This window comes from Bos indicus, chromosome 25 (genome assembly GCF_029378745.1).
Source record: "Bos indicus isolate NIAB-ARS_2022 breed Sahiwal x Tharparkar chromosome 25, NIAB-ARS_B.indTharparkar_mat_pri_1.0, whole genome shotgun sequence".
NCBI lineage: Eukaryota > Metazoa > Chordata > Mammalia > Artiodactyla > Bovidae > Bos > Bos indicus.
Genome location: NC_091784.1, coordinates 37,693,289 through 37,714,408, shown reverse-complemented (window position 1 = coordinate 37,714,408; position 21,120 = coordinate 37,693,289). Strand labels below are relative to the sequence as shown.

Below are 21,120 nucleotides of genomic sequence, written 5' to 3'. Positions count from 1 at the left end.
CCTGTATCCTGCATTGAACCTGGACTGACGATTCGTTTCTTGTATGATAATATACATGTTTTAATGCCATTCTCCCACATCATGCCCCCCTCCCTATCCCACAGAGTCCAAAAGACTGTTCTATATATCTGTGTCTCTTTTGCTGTCTCGCATACAGGGTTGTCGTTACCATCTTGAATAGCTGCCCCATGGCATTTGGGTTTAATTCTGTGGATGATGCAAGTGGTTGGAGAGATTTGAGTAATAGAGGAATGATGCATGACTCATGTTTTACCAGGCCCTGTCTCATGGCAGAGTAGGGAATTTCCTGGGTGAGGCCAGTCTAGGGTCAGATAAAACTCCTTAGAAGGTTACTGTACTGATTAGGAGAGATGGCCAACACTTTGCTCCTCTTTTGCAGCTAACCTGTGATGCTGATCTTTTCTTTCATTTTACACCTCCTGTGTCATTAATTCCCTTCCTTGTGGTCTTCTGAAACTTGCCTGCCTCCTCTGATTCCTCTTTCACTCCTTGGTTTCATTCATCTTTCATTTCCTGCTTTCTTGGAAACCCAGATGATTCTGATTGTGACATGTCAGGACTATTTGCAACATCCCTTATCTGCTGACACCGTGAGTTCATGAATACATAAAATTTAGTCATCTGCTCTCTCTTTTGTGGCTACAAACAGCTCTAGCATTTATAACAACAGTAGAAGCATGATGGAGATATTTATCCCATAAGAGGTTGACACCATCTGCCAAGTTATTTCAGGAGGCCTCTTGGAATCCAGGCAAGCATGTCACTGGCACAATTTAGAATTATGAGATCTAGCTCCACATCCTACATTTATTGTTGAATATTTGGGCAAGATTCTTCCCCACCCTGATTTTCTGTTTTTACATCTGTAAAGTGGGAATCAAATAACCCCAACACTGCTTACCTCACATAGTTTTCAAGGTAATCAATTGAGAGATGTGAAAGAACTTTCTAAGGTATACAGTGTCGTAGAGATATTAGTGATTCATTTATCAAGAAAGAGAAATTCAGGAATGGAGTAGAAAGTGAGCAGCCATGTTGAGGTCTTTCTCTTCTCTTTGCTGTGAAGTCCATGGAAGTGCTTCTGCTTAAGGGCATATGTGTGTGTGTTTCTTCATGATGGGATGTGTGTGGGTCAGAAAGAACATCCCACTACCTCATCCCAGCCCCTACTGACTGGCTTGCTAGGGGCCCTCACCTTGTCTGTGTTGGGGCAGAGCTCTGGTTACAGACCCGTGATCTGTGAAATTGGAAACTAACACACACATCAATCCAGAGAAATATGGCCTCCTCATACCCTGAGCAATTCTCTCAGCCAGTGGAAGTCAGGACAGGCTTCCCAGAAGAGGAGTCATCTCTAAAAGGAGAGGAATAGCAGACTGACAGGGCCTCTTGCGTCACTGAATCCCTGACACCCTGCTCACCTCTCCTGATATCTGAGCCTAATGCCCAATTCCATGAGTGTTCTTTGATTTCCATCTCTGACTGATTGCTGAGGTCTGAAAAGATAAGCCATGTATTGTTGATGAGGACACTGTTTCTAAAACATGTATAATTAGTTTACCTTGGCAGTACTATACTTGTCTATTTCTATCTTCCACCTGAGTAATATCAGGATCTTGGTCACATCTGCACATGAAGCACTTGGAATAGAGCTCTGACCATGCCAGGCCGTCACTACACAAATGACCAGATGAGAGACGTGAGGTGTGGGGTGCTCTTCAGGCACACGTCTTCCTTCACGGTCTTCGTAAGTGAGACTTTTCAAGTCAGGTGTGTCTGGCTGTGGAACGAAGGGCACAAAGACCATGCCTTCTGTTATTTCCCCTTGCCGAGCAGGCCATTTGCCTTTGCTAGGATGTGGCTCTGGCTACACATTTTTCTCAGGACTTGACTAGACTATTGCCCCTGGGATAGATTCCAACCAGCTGGACCAGGCCCTGAGGTGAATTGGGAAGGTGATGGTATGTAAGGCTTAATGAGAAAACCATCATATTGGCATATGCATTTTGGAGGAAGGTGAAAGTATATAGTTTCCACAAGGAATTTGTTTCCAAGAAGAATAAGAAAGGCTGTGGGTTTAGCTGAGTGAATCAAGTTGTCAGTAGTTATCAGATAACACTAATCTCTTCCTGGGGATGTATTTTGTGTTCCTCTTAGTGGGGAGTATAGACAGGTGACAAGCACCTGTCATGACAAACATCTGTCCTTGTTTCTCCTGAGGTGAGATGAAGTCCTTGATTCTGGAGACCCATGGAAGGAGCCCCTGGGCAGGGTTAGACATGGAGATAGGAGCCGAACTTTTAACCAAATTGCTGCTTCAGCCTTGAGTCTCACTATTTCACAGTGACCCTCATCATGAAACTGCAAACTTTGAATATTGGCATTTCAGAGCAGAACACTTGCCATCTTTCTTCATATTATTTATAACATGTTTTGATCAATAGCTGTTGGGAAGCCATTTACAGTCACTGAGTCTCACTTTCTATATATGTACATGGGGGATTTTAGCATGACCCTCCTTAAAGGTACCCAGTGTGTGTATGTGCTTAGTTGCTCAATTGTGTCCCACTCTCTGCAACACCATGGACAGGAGTCCTTCAATCTCTGTCCATGGGATTCTCCAGGCAGGAATACTGGAGTGGGTAGCCATTCCCTTCTCTAGGGGATCTTCCTAACCCGGGGATCAAACCTGGATCTCCTGCATTGCTGGCAGATTGTTTACAGTTGAGCCACCAGGGAAACCCCAAAGGTACCCAGAGAAGGCACCAAAAGGGGGCAGAAATGTATCAAAATCCCTCAGACTTTCTATCTGACTTGCTTCCTTGATAGCTCAGTTGGTAAAGAATCCGCCTGCAATGTGGCAGATCCTGGTTCGATTCCTGGGTTGGGAAGATCCCCTGGAGAAGGGATAGGCTACCCACTCCAGTATTCTTGGGCTTCCCTTCTGGCTCAGCTGGTGAAGAATTCACCTGCAATGCGGGAGACCAGGGTTCGATCCCTGGGTTGGGAAGGTCCCCTGGAGAAGGGAAAGGCTACCCACTCCAGTATTCTGGCCTGGAGAATTTCATGGACTGTGTATAATCCATGGGGTGGCAAAGAGACACGACTGAGCGACTTTCACTTTCTCTTCACTTTCCCTGGGGATCATCTCCCAGCTTCCCAGGTCTGTCCTTTGTTGGTACTGAAGCTGCCATCCATTTCTCTCCTTTGCTGCCTCTCTCTAGGGCTCCATTTCCCCAAAAGACTCCAAAAGGTATGCCCCATACTGAGCTTGGTTGTGTGTCTCACTTCCTCCACTGAGAGGCTGCCCCAAGGGACAGGACTGTATAGCTTCTAGCCCACAGCACAGTACCGGCACCTGCCAGTCACCCACTTGAACTGAAGCAATGGACAGATAAATAGATGTGTTCAAACATTATAATTCTCAGTGGAAGCTGTGGATTTTAACAGGGGCCTCCTGGAGGAAGCCTGAAACCAAAGATGAAAAACTATGATGATAGAAATTTCATGCTCATGCCAAGCTTCCAAGGAACGTAAAATAGGGCAGGAGGCATAGTTGGGACTTACTAGACGGGGTCGCACAGAGTTGGCCACGACTGAAGCGACTTAGCAGCAGCAGCAGCAGCAGCAGCAGCAGCACTTTAATAATAAGACTTCCACCCACTCGGGCCAGTATAGGAGAGCCCTGGGGACTCTTAGCCCAGAGTGAGGGGAAAAGTTAGCAAGAGATGAGTACCACTTTCTGCAGAAGGAGTGAAAGTAAGACAGGATAAAGGGAGAAGGAAGTGCAGAAACACAGCTTACATACCTTGTGTTTCTATTAAGTTTTAAGAACCTTTGAGGTTTTGTTTTTCACATAATCCATGGTTACCTAGGCCAACCAGACGCAGGACTTGGTCCAAAGTACTGATAATGAGCCATTGTAATTTCTCGATGCTCAGCCCTCATCCTGCTCCCATCAGGAATTCAGCAGGGTTACGTGGATGCCTGGGCTTCCCAGGTGGTCCTAGTGGTAAAGAACTAGCTTGCCAATGCAGGAGACATAAGAGACGCTGGTTTGATGCCTGGGTTAGGAAGATCCCCTGGAGAAGGGCATGGCAACCCACTCCAGTATCTTTGCCTGGAGAATCCCATGGACAGAGGAGCCTGGCGGGCTACAGCCCATGGTTCACAGAGTCAGATATGATTAAGGCGACTTAAGTGCAGCAGGGGGAGGCCTCCAGCAGGTGATACCAACTGCTTCTCTAGGCCTCCTCTGTATCAGCTCCTTGTTACCTAATAAAATTTCCCTGTGCTCTGCATGCTAAGTTTCTTCAGTAGTGTCCGACTCTTTGTGACCCTGTGGACTGTAGCCCTCCAGGCTCCTCTGCCATGGGATTCTCCAGGAAAGAATACTGGGGTTGGTTGCCATTTCTTCCTCCAGGGGATCTTCCCATCCCAGGGATCAAATCTGTGTCTCTTAGGTCTCCTATATTGGCAAGTGGGTTCTTTACCACTAGCAACACTTGGGAAGCCCCCAAATTCCCTAGGTGTCCACAAGTGGGAACCCCTCTGCTCTGACCCACCCACACCCCACATTCCTCAGAGATAACATGCCCTCATGTGATCTTTTTGGAGTCCTGTTGCTGTACATGCCACATTGCTGGTGGCTAATGTTGTTGGGGTCCTTTTGGCCATTGGACCGCTTTTTCCTCTCACTCTCTTTACACCCTTTGATCTTGTATTGTGGCCTTTCCAGAGAGAGGTGACCACTTTTTGATCTAGAATCTGACTTACAGGAGCTTTTGAGGTGGGTCCAGAATCAGCTGAATTGATACCATTGGTGCAGCCATCACCCTCTCCTCCATGTCCTACCTCTCCTTCTGGGGCCCTCTTGTCAACAGGATCCTGATGGATCCTCCTGAAAGTACAGAGACAGTGGCCAAGACCCAGCCAGGCCCTCTTGTTGTGTTAACAATTCAGGAAGATGGCGTGGTCACCAAAGAGCCACAGGGAGAGGGCACACAGGTGCCCAGTGCCCTTACCTCTACCAACTGAATTCCATCTACATTTCTGGATACCCACTCTGCAGAAAACACTCTGCTAGGTACCTGGACATGACCCTGGCTAGAACCCAGTATGTGCCCAGGTCTCCATCCACTGAAGAGACTAGGTATGAAAACCGAACATGGTGCAGGAGATAGAATTGTTTTCAGGGGACAGAAATCCCCAGAGGAGGAAATGGTTATATCTGCTCGAGGAGGTTGGTTAGGGAAGAGTCTAACACAGATGTTCTGTCTGAGCTTCATTCTGAAGGATAATTAAGAACCTAAAAGGGACACAGGGGCATTTCCAGGCAGGAAAAATGTCATATGAGTAACAATCAGCACAGCTATCTTGTTTGACCCCATGGAGGAGGAGATGGCACCCAACTCCAATATTCTTGCCTGGGAATTGCCATGGACAGAGGAACCTGGTGGGCTGCAGTCCATGGGGTCCCAAAAGAGTTGGACACAACTTAGCAACTAAACCACCACCATCTTGTTTGAAGAGTTTCAAATATTTTGGACTACAGGCAGCCATAGAGACAGAGAGGTTTAGAGGAGAATTAAAGCCAGTGGCTTTATTTTATTTTCTGTAACCTTTGGGCTTACTGATAACACTGATTGTTTATTGATTTCCTACAGAATATGAACTCAAGGGAGGTCAAACTGAAGTGCGTGTTATGCTCGGCCAACTACCAAGGCAGAGAGGGCTCCTGTAGGTGGAGCCCAGGTGGCGCTTCTGTTGGCTGCAGCTCCAGCTCCACCTCCTTTCTCACCACATAAATCTCCCAACCGCACTGAATCTCCGCCTAATGTGAACAGAAGCTCCACACTCAGAGGCAGGCAGAGGGCAGCACACACAGCTGAAAGGAAACTCAGAAGAAGGAATCGCCAAGAAAAGTGGCCATGGAGCTAATCCTGAGCTTTTCCACGGAAACCTGGGTTCTCCTGGCTACCGGTCTGGTGCTCCTCTATCTGTGAGTAACCATCAGGCTCATCTCCTTTGTAACCTGGGTCTTGGGGTGCTAAGCAGGAAAGGGGGTTCCCTTAGTTTTTTAAAGTTCAAAGTAAATGGAGGGGAAGTTGCTCAAGCATCATGTGCTATGGGCACCAAATGGGTTATTATTGATCTTACCCACATGTGTTGAAGGAGTTAACTTTACTCCCAAGTTGCTGTTAGCATTGTTAGGAGGGTTTGTGACATTCTTTGCTCCTGAGAATGACCCTCTGATTGACTACCAGTTTGCATGGACCTAGACTAGTCAACCAGAGTCCATCAAGGGCAAATTAAAAACAATGGCCCATGTGCAGTGTAGTCCTCACTGATTCCCATGCTGGGAATCCTGGAGGCAAGCAGTAACCTGGGTTTTGTTTCATTCTCTGACTTCTGGATTCTGTACCTGCTACAGGAATCCTGAGGAATGTTTGGCCCCTTTGTCACTCAGGAGCTCCTGCTCTGGACCCTCTTTCCAGGTGTCATTTACACAAGGCACCGGGTGCACCCCGACTTTGTTTGGAGGCCTGAGAACAAGCACCCTTTTTTCATACTCATCCCTCCCCCTTTTCTGCACCCCTCTTCCTTTTCTGCACCCCTCCTCAGGGCATCCATTCCTAAGACTCAATTCCCCTACGCTGTACTCTGCAGAACTATGGAGCCCCAAATGAGAAATCTTAAGATCTAGGGAGACTTGGCAGAAATCTTGAGGTTATATTCATTTCTTTCACCTTTTCTTTTAATCTCTGGAAGGGTTAGCATCAGTGTACAAATTTATTTTCCCTGTGATAAAAATCTGCTAAGCCTACGTTGCCACAAGCCCCAGAGTCCAATTTGGATTTTAAGCACTTTTTCCTTTTTAAGTATGACACAGGAGGATAAATCAAAACCATCTAGTAGAAGAATTCCTTTAAGTGGTGGGCTACCTGGTATCATGGATTAAGTTGGGAGAGGAGTTATTTTCAACAAGTGCTTAGAGATACCCCTCCAAATCACATATGAGCCCTATGTCAATTTCACTTTCCTTTAGTATAGGAAATCATGATGACATGCACATGAATAATATTAACCTCATTTTAATTCTTTGAAAGAAATATTAGGAATTCAAAGTATTGCAGCAACATATTTTCTGTCTGATATTATAAAGTTAATTGGTAGAGTTTAATTTCATTTTATATAGTTGAATCTAGTACTAAATAGAATGAAATTAAACTCTGCCAAAATTGGGGCTTCCCTGATAGCTCAGTTGGTAAAGAAGCCGCCTGCAATGTGAGAAACTGGGGTTCAGTCCCTGGGTTGGGAAGATCCCCTGGAGAAGGGAACAGCTGTACAGTCCAGTACTCTGGCCTGGAGAATTCCATGGACTGTCTAGCTGGGGATCCCAAAGAGTTGGACACGATTGAACAACTTTCACTTCACTTAAAAAATTGATATGAGTATTTCCAGCATGTGTTTTTTTCCCCTGAAGGATAAAAGAGGACTGTTGTCCAGCACCTAGAAAGGTATGTAAATAAACTCACCCTCCAGAATAATGCCTGGAATATGAATCTAGTGTATAAATATATTCCTGTGATATATCTTTTTAAATATACATGTCCAGCAAGCTATTTTAGTCTTCAGGGCAGATGAGTATACATGGCTGGGAGCCAGTGATGATGTGAGAGGCATCCAGAAAGAGGTTGGGATGGAGGGGAGAATATTCCTCATTCTTCAGAGCAGACCTCGCAGGGATACTTCTCAGACCTGATCCCACACAAGGTCCATAAGGTTGGCATCTCATCTGCTGGAAGCTTGGGGACACGGAACAACCTCAGTCACACTGTGTCTGGTCCGTCTGACAGTGGGGCTGGTGCTGGCTAGTGTCCCACCAGGCAAACATCCCTGTAGCCTGAGAAGGCGCTGGTGCAGCCAGGAATCAGCCGCTGCAGACGAGGCTGTCGTTATGCTGATGCAGTGTAAAAACTATGAAAATGTTGGCTTTATCTTTAGCCTCTTCCTTTTTACCCAAAGAAGCATCAATGTACCAAAAAGTGGGGAGCTAGAATAATAACTCACTCAGTCCACCTGCTGCCTTGGTGGAACCATGTGAGTTTAGACACTACACCAGATCTCTCTGTGGGACCAGTGTTGCCAACATGCTCACTCGATGGCTTGGCATCACTTTTGAGTTCATGTAGCACACTGAAGGTTCAGAAGCAGAAACCAGTTTTGCCTGGTTGTGAAGACAGAGAGAGGAACTGGGGTGGGAGTTGCACAGGCCACCCCTTGGTTGTGCCAGCTGGTGCCCACACCTCCACCACTTGCTCTGGAGGAAAGAGAGAGATCGCCAACATGGCTTGGCCAAGGTACATCCATGGGCACTTCCAACATAGGTCTTCCACAAAATTTTTTGCGTTTCTCTTATCACATATTGTAAGATTGCTGGATTTATACAGAAATTTGAACCTGTGCTACCTTAAAGGCTAGCTTCCAAAGAAGGAGAGACAGGAGCTTAATCCAATATTCTGGAACATTCTATGGCCACTCATTTTTGGTCATACAAAGTGTCTTTTGCCTCCACAGGAAGGTTACTGAAGACTGGTGAAAGTGCCTGTAGGGCATTTTGAACCATTTATACACAGCCTGCTTTTCAGCCATACCTTACTAATTTGCCTCTGCGGAGTTAGCATTAGAGGTCTAGCAAGTTCATGTTTAAACCATTGATGGCAACCTCTTCCCTCAGGCTCTCTTTTCCCACACTCTGTCATCTCTCAGTAACACTAGAGTGAGCAGACTTGTAAAGATCCAGAACCCTGAGTCATGGGCTTGCACACATAACACCCGAAGGATAACCTACAGGCAGGCCTGCTATAGGGAGCACCAGCCTCCATTGGTTTTTAAGGTAGTTGAAGTCAGAGGCAGTAATCTAGCTGCTTTGTGATTGAGCATCTTCAGGAAAATGAGTGCACCTGGGGCATTGTGCTTAGCAGGTGAGTATCACTGGTTGGAGGACCAGATGCCATGAGGGGGGGAATGGTCTGGAAATGGATCCTTTAGTCATTGGGTCATTTCTACAGTTTCAGGGAACATAAGGGTCAGTCATCCTTCTTTGTAGTCCAAATCAACCAAATTGCCTGACAACAGAGACATGGGTGTAGCTGAAATGTGCTCAATTTCTGTGATGGCAATGGAAGACTTGAGCACAGTTTTCATTCTACAGATAAGAACACTGTGCTTCAAGAATTCAACCGTTACAACATAAGAGTTGAACACAAGCACTGTGATACCATGACAGTTGATCTGATGATTAAGTCAGCTCCTAAATGACTAACAGGCATGATGAACTGAAGAAAGGGATGGTTCACATTTTGTCAGATGGAGCAAAATTTCATCACGCTGCTCAGAACAATGCACAATTTAAAACTTATAAATTATTTCTGGAATTTTCCACTTAATATTTTTAGACCAATATGTTAACCACATAGACCATGGGTAACAAATCATAGACTGCAAAACTTTACCTGGGTGTGTGTGTGTGTGTTGGGTTACTGTATAGTTTTTAAAGATGTCTCCATTGGGTGGAACTGGGTTAAGAGTAAATGAGATCTTTCTGTACTATTTCTTATAAATTCTTATGAATGTACTATTATCTCAAAATTAAAAAAATATTAAAGAGACAATTCCCTGGTGGTACAAAGGTTAGGACTTTTTACTCTCACTGCCAAGAGCCCAAGTTTGATCCCTTGGTCTGGGAACAAAGATAATGCACGTCCTGCATACTGGTCCATGCAGTCAAAAAAAAAAAATGGTAGAGAGTAAATAAAACCATCTGCACATGAGGCATGATTATATGTTTTCTAAGAACATATACAGAAAATAGACACTGAGCATATTAAGCTGATGACTTACTGATAGGAAAGATGATAAGAATGGAGTGAAAAATGAGTATAAAGGATGTATTTTGTTAACAGGTGAAAAAGTTTTAAATTTTAAAAAAATACTCTTAATTCAGTTGGTTCACACTTGGCTTGTGCGTCCTTGTCTGACTGTTGGCAACCCTATGGACTGTAGCCCACCAGGCTTCTCTGTCCATGGGATTCTCCAGGCAAGAGTACTGGCGTGGGCTGCCATTTTCTCCTCCAGGGACCTTCCCATCCCAGGGATCAAACCAGTATCTCCCAAGTCTCCTGCATTGGTAGGCAGAGTATTTGTGACTGAGCTGCCTGGGAAGCCCAGAGATACCCATAGATATCATATAATTGACTCAGGTAGGTAGGCAAAATATAGTTCCATTTTTATCTCCAGGTGTTAAGCATTTACACAACCACTGATGTAATTCAAGTCATTGTGCCACTATAGTAACCATTAAGTTTGCACTTGCCATGTTTGGGGCAGTTATGCTAACTGGCTCATTTTAATTGTTTAGATAATTAATTTGTAAAGATAGATTGCCACCCTTATGACACCACCTTTATGGCAGAAAGCAAAGAAGAACAAAAGAGCCTCTTGATGAAAGTGAAAGAGAAGAGTGAAAAAACTGGCTTAAAACTCAACATTCAGAAAACTAAGATCATGACATCTGGTCCCATCACTTCATGGTAAATAGATGGGGAAACAATGGAAACAGTGAGAAACTTTCTCTCTTTGGCCTCCAAAATCCCTGCAGATGGTGACTGCAGCCATGAAATTAAAAGACGCTTGTTCCTTGGAAGAAAAGCTATGACCAACCTAGACAGCATATTATAAAGCAGAGACATTACTTTACCAACAAAGGTCCATCTAGTCAAAGCTATGGCTTTTCCAGTAGTCATGTATGGATGTGAGAGTTGGACTATAAAGAAAGCTGAGCACCGAAGAATTGATGCTTTTAAACTGTGGTGTTGGAGAAGACTCTTGAGAGTCCCTTGGACTTCAAGGAGATCCAACCAGACAATCCTAAAGGAAATCAGTCCTGAATATTCATTGGAAGGACTGATGCTGAAGCTGAAATTCCAATACTTTGGCCACCTGATGCAAAGAACTGACTCATTGGAAAAGACCCTGATGCTGGGAAAGATTGAAGGCGAGAGAAGAAGGGGACAACAGAGGATGAGATGGTTGGATGGCATCACCGACTCAATGCATATGAGTTTGAGTAAACTCCGGGAGTTGGTGATGGACAGGGTGGTGTGCTGCAGTCCATAGGGTTACAAAGAGTCGGACAGGACTAAGTGGCTGAACTGAACTGAATTGCCATTAAATAATAAAGCAAATTAACTAATATTACTTTAATTAAAACAAAAAGCTGTGCTTGTTTTAACACCTGCTTGTGAAGACAGAGTTAAGAAGAATCAGATCTTAAAATGAGGTCAGATCATGGTGGGAGCTCCAATGCAAAGAACTGGCTCCTTGGAAAAGACCCTGATGCTGGGAAAGATTGAGGGCAGGAAGAGAAGGGGGTGACAAAGAATGAGATGGTTGGATGGCATCACTGACTCAATGGACATGAATTTGAGCAAATTCCAGGAGATGGTGAAGGACAGGGAAGCCTGGTGTGCTTCAGTCCACGGGATCACAAAGAGTCAGACATGACTGAGCAACTAAACAGCAACAACAGCATAAAGGGAAGGAAAAGGATAAGTATAAGAACAACGCCATGTTATCTCTAGTAACTCTGTCATTGGGTGGATGCAGTTATCCAAAATCTCATGTTTGAGACAGAAAAAAAAATTTCCCCTGTGTTCTTAGAATGAGAATCTCTAAATCATGGGAGAGTCAACTTACTAAATACATATGAATGCATTTTTTTGGAGGAATTATAGCCTAAACCTCCTGGGAGCTCTCAAATTTTGTAAATATTTATCAAGCATCCACTCTAGGATTGGGACCATCAAAATTTCAGCTGCTATTTGTGGTCTCACTATGGAGGAGGGAAAGGAGTTGATGAGTGAAAGTAATTATTGCGTTTGGAATTGCTGTTATTATTTATCGCCTACATATTATCTTTCTAGGCTGATGGTTCCAGTTTCAAGTTAGTGACTGGACAGCTCCAGCATTTATTCCACAATCCGTGACCTGGATTTTCTCTCTCAATTCATAGATATGGAACATATTCCTATGGGCTTTTTAAGAAGTTGGGAGTTCCTGGACCAAGACCTCTACCTTATTTTGGAAACATTCTGTCCTACCGAAAGGTGCATGTTGCTTGATGTCCCTTTTTTGCTTCTTATGGTTGCAAATCCCAGCTGAGTTCCATAGTAAAAATTCTCCTCCTCAGGGGGCAGTTGAGAGTTTTCTTACTTCCCAGAAATGGCATCATAGACCCCACCACACATGACCTCTTTACCCGAGGCTTCTATTGTCAGCTGTCAGGAGCCTCAGGTTTGCCTCCTCAGACAGTCAAGGTCTCTTGGCTGAGTCAGCACATGACTTGAAGTTCCATCTTGTAAGCTTTGTGAGGAGGATCTTCTCTCTGCCAGGTGCAGATTCCCAGCAAGGCACAGCCCTACTAATTGTCAGGAGAAAAGCATGAAGGGATGCCTGGTTGCGGCTCATTGTGCTGCGTTCACTAGTGTCAGATGTGCCTTGATGGTAGCATAAGCTCTGGGTACCCTTTTGTCCCTTTCCTCCTGAATTGTTTGGACACTTTAGTTTTTAACGTATCAGGTAATTTGCACATACTTGGATTCTCTCAAGAACTGCTAATTCCTGCAGTTGTTGTTGTTGTTGTTGTTGTTTTTTTCTTTTTTCCACTTTCTGCTCTACCTCTTGCTATACATGACATCTTTTGGGACTTGAGAGATGGAACAAAAGCTTTCTGCTTTTCTTCTGTGCCTTCAGAGCAGGCACCTCACGGGTGAGTTTGAGCAGGGAATGAGTGTAACTGAGACACGTTGGTGGTTGTCTATTTGCTTCAGATATTTAATGACCAAACAAGTTGTGGAGTTTTAAAAAATAAGACAGAATCACATATGCAAATTCACTAGAAAGGATATGATTTGACAAAATTATTAAAATTTTAATTTAATGTTTAATTTAACTGGAGGGAATGTACCAGATGGCAGATGGATTGTGAATTCTGGCTGAACCTTAATATCCATCATGCTCTGATGATTCCCCCAGGGCCCAGTCCCTCAACTGAAGGTCGTGAGCTATGTCCATGTCCACGGGCAGAGCCCTGTGTGCCAGCTGCTCTCTGACTCAGATTTCCTTTCCAGCAGACAGGATTGTTTCTTAGATCCCAATTCTCCCAACTGAGATTGTCATTATCTCATTACTGCCTAATAACTTTCTGAATATTTTTCCATCTGAAGAAGCAGTAATTGCCTATCAACCTTTCCCAGACGAACTTCTTAGTAGATGCACCTAAAAAACCCTCATTTCTGAGAACTTCATTTGCTTTGCTGTTTGTTGTTCAGTTGCTCAGCTGTGTCCCCATGGACTGCAGCACACCAGGGTTCCCTGTCCTTCACCATCTCCTGGAGTTTGCTCAAACTGATGTATTGAGTCAGTGGTGCCATCCAACCATCTCATCCTCTGTCGCCCACTTCTCCAGTATCAGGTTCTTTTCCAATGAGTCAGCTTGTTGCATCAGATGGCCAAAGTATTGGAGCTTCAACTTCAGCATCAGTTCCTTCCAATGAATATTCATGGTTGATTTCCTTTAGGATTGACTGATTTGATCTCCTTGCAGTCCAAGGGACTCTCAACAGTCCTCTCCAACACCACAGTTTGAATATCACAATAGAAACTTAGCAAAAGGCTTTTTTTTTTAAGTTATAGAAGTAAAAACTCAGGCCAGGCATGTAAACTGCACTGTCCTTTGTGTACTTGTGGCATCTTCCCGTTTTTTCTGCGTTGAGCTGGAAAACTAGAAGGCAAGTCCACTTTGTCATTCATTCAATCACTCACTCACTTTCTCATTCAGCACACACTCCTTAGACTTATTTAAATCTGTGAGATTAAAATACATCACTGGTGCTTTAACATCCTTATTCTGTTAGAATTTGCATGGGATAAATGAAAAGGCTGCTTAACTAGGAGATGAAAGGGTGTGTAGGAAACGCTTACTTCTCTCAGCTTCAGTTTTCTCACATGTCCATGGGGGATTAGAGATTAAAGGATTTTAGACAACACATGCACAAGGAAAAGGCTTCAGAAAGACAAGGAGTAAGAAGTATTCATTGACAGGGGTAAGCGTTTTAGTATCTACAATATTCAAAGAAAATTAAAGAGTGATTTTAAATGGTCAGTTTCACATATCTCCTCTATTTTCTCTCCTTTCCTTTAAGACATTTGTGAATAAGAACTTCCCTCCAACTGCCAGTGAAAAATGATGGCTTTGTGAATTAGAGGCAGGGTTCAATACAGTATATTAATAATATAATTTTGTTTCTCCTTGCAGGGTGTATGTGAGTTTAATGAAGAATGTTTTAAAAAGTATGGGAAAATTTGGGGGTGAGTATTCTGGAAACTTCTGTTGGATACACTTGTTATAATTAGCCACTCTCCCTCCCCCCTTAGTATGGAGGGGGGTATCCAGAGCTTCTTGGAGTGAAGTCATTTGTTGTAAAGCTTTGGAGACTTATTTGACCAGAGATCCTAGAAGCCACCAGGTATGCAGGTCCACAGTCTGAATCAGGCCTGGAGAGTCACAGGTCATCATTTTTCTCCAGACTTTGACACCCAGGGACTCCTAGCCTCACGTTCTGTCAATGTCTCACTCTTTCTCCCCTTTTCCATTTTTTCTCTCCTTAGGTTGCCTTTAATTGCATAAATGCATTATTCTAGAACATTCTAATATGGGCCTATAAATGCATTTTATTACCCTTTCCCACATGTTTCTCTCTGTTTTTAAAATATATATATTTTATTGAAGTAGAGTTGACTTACAATGTTTCAGGTGCGCACGGGTGATTTGGTTATACAAATACACATATATTACTTTCAGAATTATTTCCCATCGTAGGTTATTATAAGATATTGACTATAGTTCCCTATTCTATACCATAAACCTTTGTTACTTGTTGCATATCTATTTTTTAATTAGAAATCTAGCATTCTATTCATACTAAGTCAAACAAGTAAAATTGAAATGTTGTAATTTTTTTAGTTAGGCAAAAATTCATGTTTTCTAAAATATATATATTATACATATTTATATATAGTATACAAATGCTTTTCTACTGCACTTGATAAAGGTTCAAGAAAGAACATCAAAGAAAAAAAAGGAGATGGAGAAACTGGAGAACATAAACTAAATGAAATGGGAGCACTGAATATGAAATAGAAAAAGTGAAATAAACTAGATAAAAGTAAAAGATCATCATATAGTCCAATTGTTTTTAAACATGACTGTTCATTAGAAACGTGGAGCTCTGGAGGAAAAAAAGCAATACCTGAGCATTTGTATTTTTCAAAAAGTTTCAAGATAATTCTGATATGCATCTGGATTTTAAAAAGTGATTACAGGTTTTTCTATTAGGTCCTAGTTTTGGTGATATAGACTTCTATTATTTTTCTGTTGACCAGTCATGATATAGTGTTATTAAGTGAGTAACAGTATCATAATCACAATAGTAAAAGATGTTTATCAGTTTTCACAATCAGTCAGACAAAAATAAAAGATAATTACAATTGCAAGCCATAATGGGAACATGATTAAATAAACAATATAAAACAATTACATACAATTTGGGGGGGGGTTGTCAAGCAGAGTGATGCGGTAAGTGGACGTGCATACAGGCATATGTTTTCATCCACCCGGCCAGTCTATGTATTTTGGTTGGTCCCTTTAATTCATTTACGTTTAAGGTAATTCATTACATTTAAGATAATGATTGATATGAATGATTCTATTACCGTTTTCTTAATTGTTTTGGGGTTATTTTCTGCAGGTCTTTTTCTTCTCTTGTGTTTCCTGCCTAGAGAACTTCGTTTAGCATTTGTTGTAAAGCTGGTTTGGTGGTGCTGAATTCTCTTAACTTTTGCTTAACTGGAAAGCTTTTGATTTCTCCATAAAGTCTGAAGGAGAGTCTTTCTGGGTAGAGTATTCTTGGTTGTAATTTCTTCCCTTTCATCACTTTAAATATATCATGCCATTCCCTTTGGCTTGTAGAGTTTCTGTTGAGAAACCTACTCAGAGCCTGATAAGAGTTCACTTGTGTGTTAGCTGTCACTTTCCCCTTGTTCTTTTAATGTTTTATCTCTGTCTTCAATTTTTGTCAGTTTGATTACTGTGTGTCTTGGAGTGTTGCTCCTTGGGTTTATCCTGACCAGGACTCTCTGTGCTTCCTGGACTTGGTTGACTATTTCCTTTCCCATGTTAGGGAAGTTTTCAGGTGTTTTCTCTTCATATATTTGCTCAGGCCCTTTCTTTCTCTCTTCTCTTTCTGGGACCCCTATAATATGAATGTCGATGTGTTTAATGTTGTCCCAGAGGTCTCTTAGGCTGTCTTCATTGCTTTCCATTCTTTTTTCTATGTTCTATTCTGCAGTAGAGATTTCCACCATTCTGTCCTCCAGGTCATTTATCCGTTCTTCTGCCTCAGTCATTCTGCTATTAATTCCTTCAATGGCACCCCACTCCAGTACTCTTGCCTGGAAAATCCCATTGACGGAGGAGCCTGGTAGGCTGCAGTCCATGGGGTTGCTAAGAGTCACACACGACTGAGCGACTTCACTTTCACTTTTCACTTTCATGCATTGGAGAAGGAAATGGCAACCCACTCCAGTGTTCTTGCCTGGAGAATCCCAGGGACAGGGGAGCCTGGTGGGCTGCCGTCTCTGGGGTTGCACAGAGTTGGACACGACTGAAGCGACTTAGCAGCAGTGTGTTATTCCGGAGAAGGCGATGGCACCCCACTCCAGTACTCTTGCCTGGAAAATCCCATGGACGGAGGAGCCTGCTAGGCTACAGTCCATGAGGCCGCTAAGAGTCGGACACGACTGAGCGACTTCACTTTCACTTTTCACTTCCATGCGTTGGAGAAGGAAATGGCAACCCACTCCAGTATTCTTACCTGGAGAATCCCAGGAACAGAGGAGCCTGGTGGGCTTCCGTCTATGGGGTCGCACAGAGTCGGACACGACTGACGCGACTTAGCAGCAGCAGCAGCAGTGTGTTATTCACCTCTGTTTGTTTGTTCTTCAATTCTTCCAGGTCTTTAGTAAGTATTTCTTGCATCTTCTCAATCTTTGCCTCCATTCTTTTCCCAAGATCCTGGATCATTTTCACTATCACTGTTCTGAATTCTTTTTCTGGAAGGTTGCCTATCTCCATTTAGTTGTTTTTCTGGGGTTGTCGGGGACCAGCCCCGGCTGATCCAGGGTATTCAAAGGGGAAACGGCGTCGGCGACTATTTATTTATTTATTTATCAAAGATATAAAGAATAATAGAATGAGGATAGCTCAGTAGGAAAATTCAGTGGAGAAAAGAAGCTGAGTAGCTTGGTTTACGCGGAAAATCAATATAACCTGTGACACCAGGTTAGCTCTGACCATGGAGGCCGCAGGCGCCCTCTCGAATAGCGGAAGGTGCCCCACCTTAGACACCTTCTCAAGTGGGTCTTAGAAGCCCAGGCAAATAAATGGTCACAGAGGATATCCACGCTCCAGATGGAGACTCAGCTGGAAATTGAGGGGAAGAATGACATGGGGAGACCAAGCGTTGGTGAGCAAGGCCCGTAGCTTTATTTTCAACAGGGGCTTATATACTCTAAGTTACACATAGAGGATAATAGGGGATGCAAATCAGCAGTCTTTGATCCTTATCAAAAACTAGGGTTTCTATCCTGCAAATTTATCGTATACAAATGGTTTAGGTGATTTACATCATCTTCTGGCCAAAAGGCCTATTAACATTTTATGACTCTTGACAAAGACTTATCAACAAAGACTTATTTTATCTAGGAGTAATTATTTTAAGGTTTGGCACCATCTTCCAAAGATAAAATTGCATTCCTATAGGGCGGATGTGTAATGGATTTACAACAAAGGAAAGAATTTATTACCTTAAGGGTCTAAAGTTACTAACACCAAGGCCACTACTTATTTTTTCTACATACCAACTATATTAATTAATACACATTCAAGGATACAATTCAGGGGATGTGGAAACTTGGCAGCAAGCATTGGCTCATCATTGAAATCCTTTACTAGTTTATTCTGACAGTTACTAACTCTCTGAGAGGTTCTAAACTATTTGAATATCTTAAGCTTCCCGTGTCTCTCGAGGCTGGGAGACTGTAAACAATCATATGCATAGCTGTAGGAGTCCAGGTAAACTTGTCAGGTGAGTTAGGGAGCTATCTGAGGGGTTTGGATTTAAACACTCCTAATTGCCCAGGAACTTTATTAATTGGAGCTGTAAGTTAACTCTTTGACAGAAAGAGCGAGATGATGGTGGGGGACAGCCCCCAGTAAAGTCAGAGGTGAGAGCACAAAGCAATAAAGTAGGCAGACTCTGGTTTTTTGGGGGTAGATGCTCGAGAATATCCGGGGGGACTCCTGAGGCTCGATCCCGCCTTTGCGTATGCCGAGCCTCCTTCCTCATGACCTTTGTCACGAGTGGAATGTCTCTCGCCGGCTCCTGGCATGGGGTTTTATCTTGTCCCTTCATCTGGGACCTAAGTTTCTGCTTTTTCATCATGATTGTCTTTCTTTCTTTCTTTCTTTCTTTTTTTTTTTTTTTTTTGAAGAAAGGGAGAATCACTTTTTATTTGCTCCTGGTAGAGTCTCGGGAACAATAATTGAGATAGACAAGCAGAGACAACTGGCTGGCTGTTGAGGCAGCACTAGTACAGGAAATCATGGCGTCAGTCACTCCAACAGCTTCCCAGCAGCTCAGCGCAGACGCAGACAGTCACTGTGCACACAGCAGCTGTGAGCATGCTCTCAGTCTCCATGGCAAGATGTCAGAGGCTCTGGCTCTGTCCTGAGTAGCAATATGGATGGACTTCTGCAGTTCCAGAGGTTATTTAGCATTTTGGCTTCCCTTGTAGCATCCTTGGTGGTGGTTCCTCAGGCAAGTTCAGTAGCATAGCTGTCCTGGACTCCCAGTTAAATCAATTTTTAAAAATTTTTTTTTCTATTGAAGGATAATTGCTTTACAGAATTTTGTTGTTTTCTGTCAAACCTCAACATGAATCAGCCATAAGTATAGGGTTGCGAAGAGTCAGACACGACTGAGCAACTTCACTTTCACTTTTCACTTTCATGCATTGGAGAAGGAAATGGCAACCCACTCCAGTGTTATTGCCCGGAGAATCCCAGAGAGGGCAGAGCCTGGTGGGCTGCCGTCTATGGGATCACACAGAGTCGGACACAACTGAAGCGACTTAGCAGCGGCAGCAGCAGCAGCAGCATATATATATCCCCTCCCTCCTGAACCCCCTCCCATTTGCCTCCCCATCCCACCCCTTTAGATTGATACAGAGCCCCTATTTGAGTTTCCTGAGCCATATAGAAAATTCCTGTTGGCCATCTATTTTACACATGGTATGTAAGTTTCCATGTTACTCTTTCCATACATCTCACCCTCTCTACTCTCCCCATGTCCATAAGTCTATTCTCTATGTCTGTTTCTCCATTGCTGCCCTGTGAATAAATTCTTCAGTACCATTTTTCTAGATTCTGTGTATATGCATTAGTGTACGATATTTATCTTTCCCTTTCTGACTTACTTCACTCTGTATGATAAATTCTAGTTCAACCACCTCATTAGAACTGACTCAAAGGCATTCCTTTTTATGGCCGAGTAATATTCCATTGTGTATATGTACCACAGCTTCTTTATCCAATCATCTGTCGATGGACATCTAGGTTGCTTCCATGTTCTAGCTATTGTAAATAGTGTTGCAATGAACAATGGGGTACATGTGTCTTTTTCAGTTTTGGTTTCCTCAGGGTATATGCCTAAGAGTGGGATTGCTGGGTCATATTTTATTCCTAGTTTTTCAAGGAATCTTCATACCGTCTTTCATAGTGGCTATATCAATTTACATTCCCACCAACAGTGCAAGAGCGTTCCCCTTTCTCCACACCCTTTTCAGCATTTGTTGTTTGAAGACTTTTTGATGAGGCCCATTCTGACCTGTGTGAGGTGATATCTCATTGTAGTTTCGATTGGTGTTTCTCTAATAATGAGTGATATTGAGCATCTTTTCACATCATGATTAACTTTCTGTAATATGGTTTGTGTTTTAGCTGTTGGAAGACTGTGCTTCTTCTTGCTTCTGTCTTCCCTCTGATGGCTGAGGCCAAGAGGCTTGTATAAGCTTCTTGATGGGAGGGACTGGCAGTGGGAAAAACTGGATCTTTCTCTGGTGGGCAAGGCCTTGCTCAGGTGGTTGTTTGGCTTGAGGCGACCCAGCCCTGGGTCTACAGGCTCTATGGTAGGGTTAATGGTGACTTCTAAGAGGGTTTATGCCAAAGGGGAACTTCCAGTGCCCCCGTCCCTGTGGTGAGCCCCTGCCAACCCTCTCCTCCACAGGAGGCCCTCCAATACTAGCAGATACTTTTGGTTCAGTCTCCTGTGGGGCCACTGCTTCTCTCTGGGTCTTGGTGTGCACAAAATTTTGTTTGTGCCCTCCAGAACTGGAGTCTCTGCATCCCCTGGTCCTCTGGAAGTCCTATAATCAAATCTCACTGGCACTCAAAGCCAGATTCCCTGGGGATTCCCAGTCCCTTTGTCAGATCCCCAGGCTGGGAAGCCTGATGTTGAGTTCAGAACCTTGGCAACAGTGTGAGAACTTCTTTGGTATTGTTCTCCTGTCTGTGGGTCACCCACCTGGCAGGTATAGGATTTGATTTTATTATAATTGTGTCCCTCCTACCTTCTCGCTGTGGCTTTTTTGTCTTTGGATGTGGGTATCTTTTTTTGGTGGGTCCTAGTATCCTCCTGTCAATGGTTTTCCAACAGCTAATTGCAAATTTGGTGCTCTCGCAGGAGGAGATGAGCACATGTCCTTCTACTCCACCATCCTGAAGTGGAAGCCTGCACTTCTCTTTTGACCTAGTTATTCCATTGCTGAGAATTTATTTCAGGGATATACTTGCACACATGCATAAGTAAATCTGTATAAGGACATTTATTCCTGCTCCAGAAGAATGAGGCAGCTCTA

At 43.4% G+C, this 21,120-nt stretch overlaps 1 protein-coding gene across 2 annotated transcripts in view; it reads left to right on the top strand.

Annotated features, from left to right (window-relative positions):
* The first annotated feature begins 5,691 nt into the window (after positions 1-5,691).
* LOC139179602 (cytochrome P450 3A24-like) overlaps positions 5,692-21,120 on the top strand; it is a 49,329-nt gene continuing 33,900 nt past the window's right edge. The window contains exons 1-3 of one of the 2 annotated variants that reach the window (XM_070779223.1): positions 5,692-6,022; positions 12,098-12,191; positions 14,402-14,454. In XM_070779223.1, coding sequence (XP_070635324.1) covers positions 5,952-6,022; positions 12,098-12,191; positions 14,402-14,454 — 218 coding nt within the window. In that variant the 5' untranslated portion in view covers positions 5,692-5,951. Of the gene's footprint in view, positions 6,023-12,097; positions 12,192-14,401; positions 14,455-21,120 lie in introns of those variants that run through there. The other variant, XM_070779224.1, reaches the window with a different exon arrangement.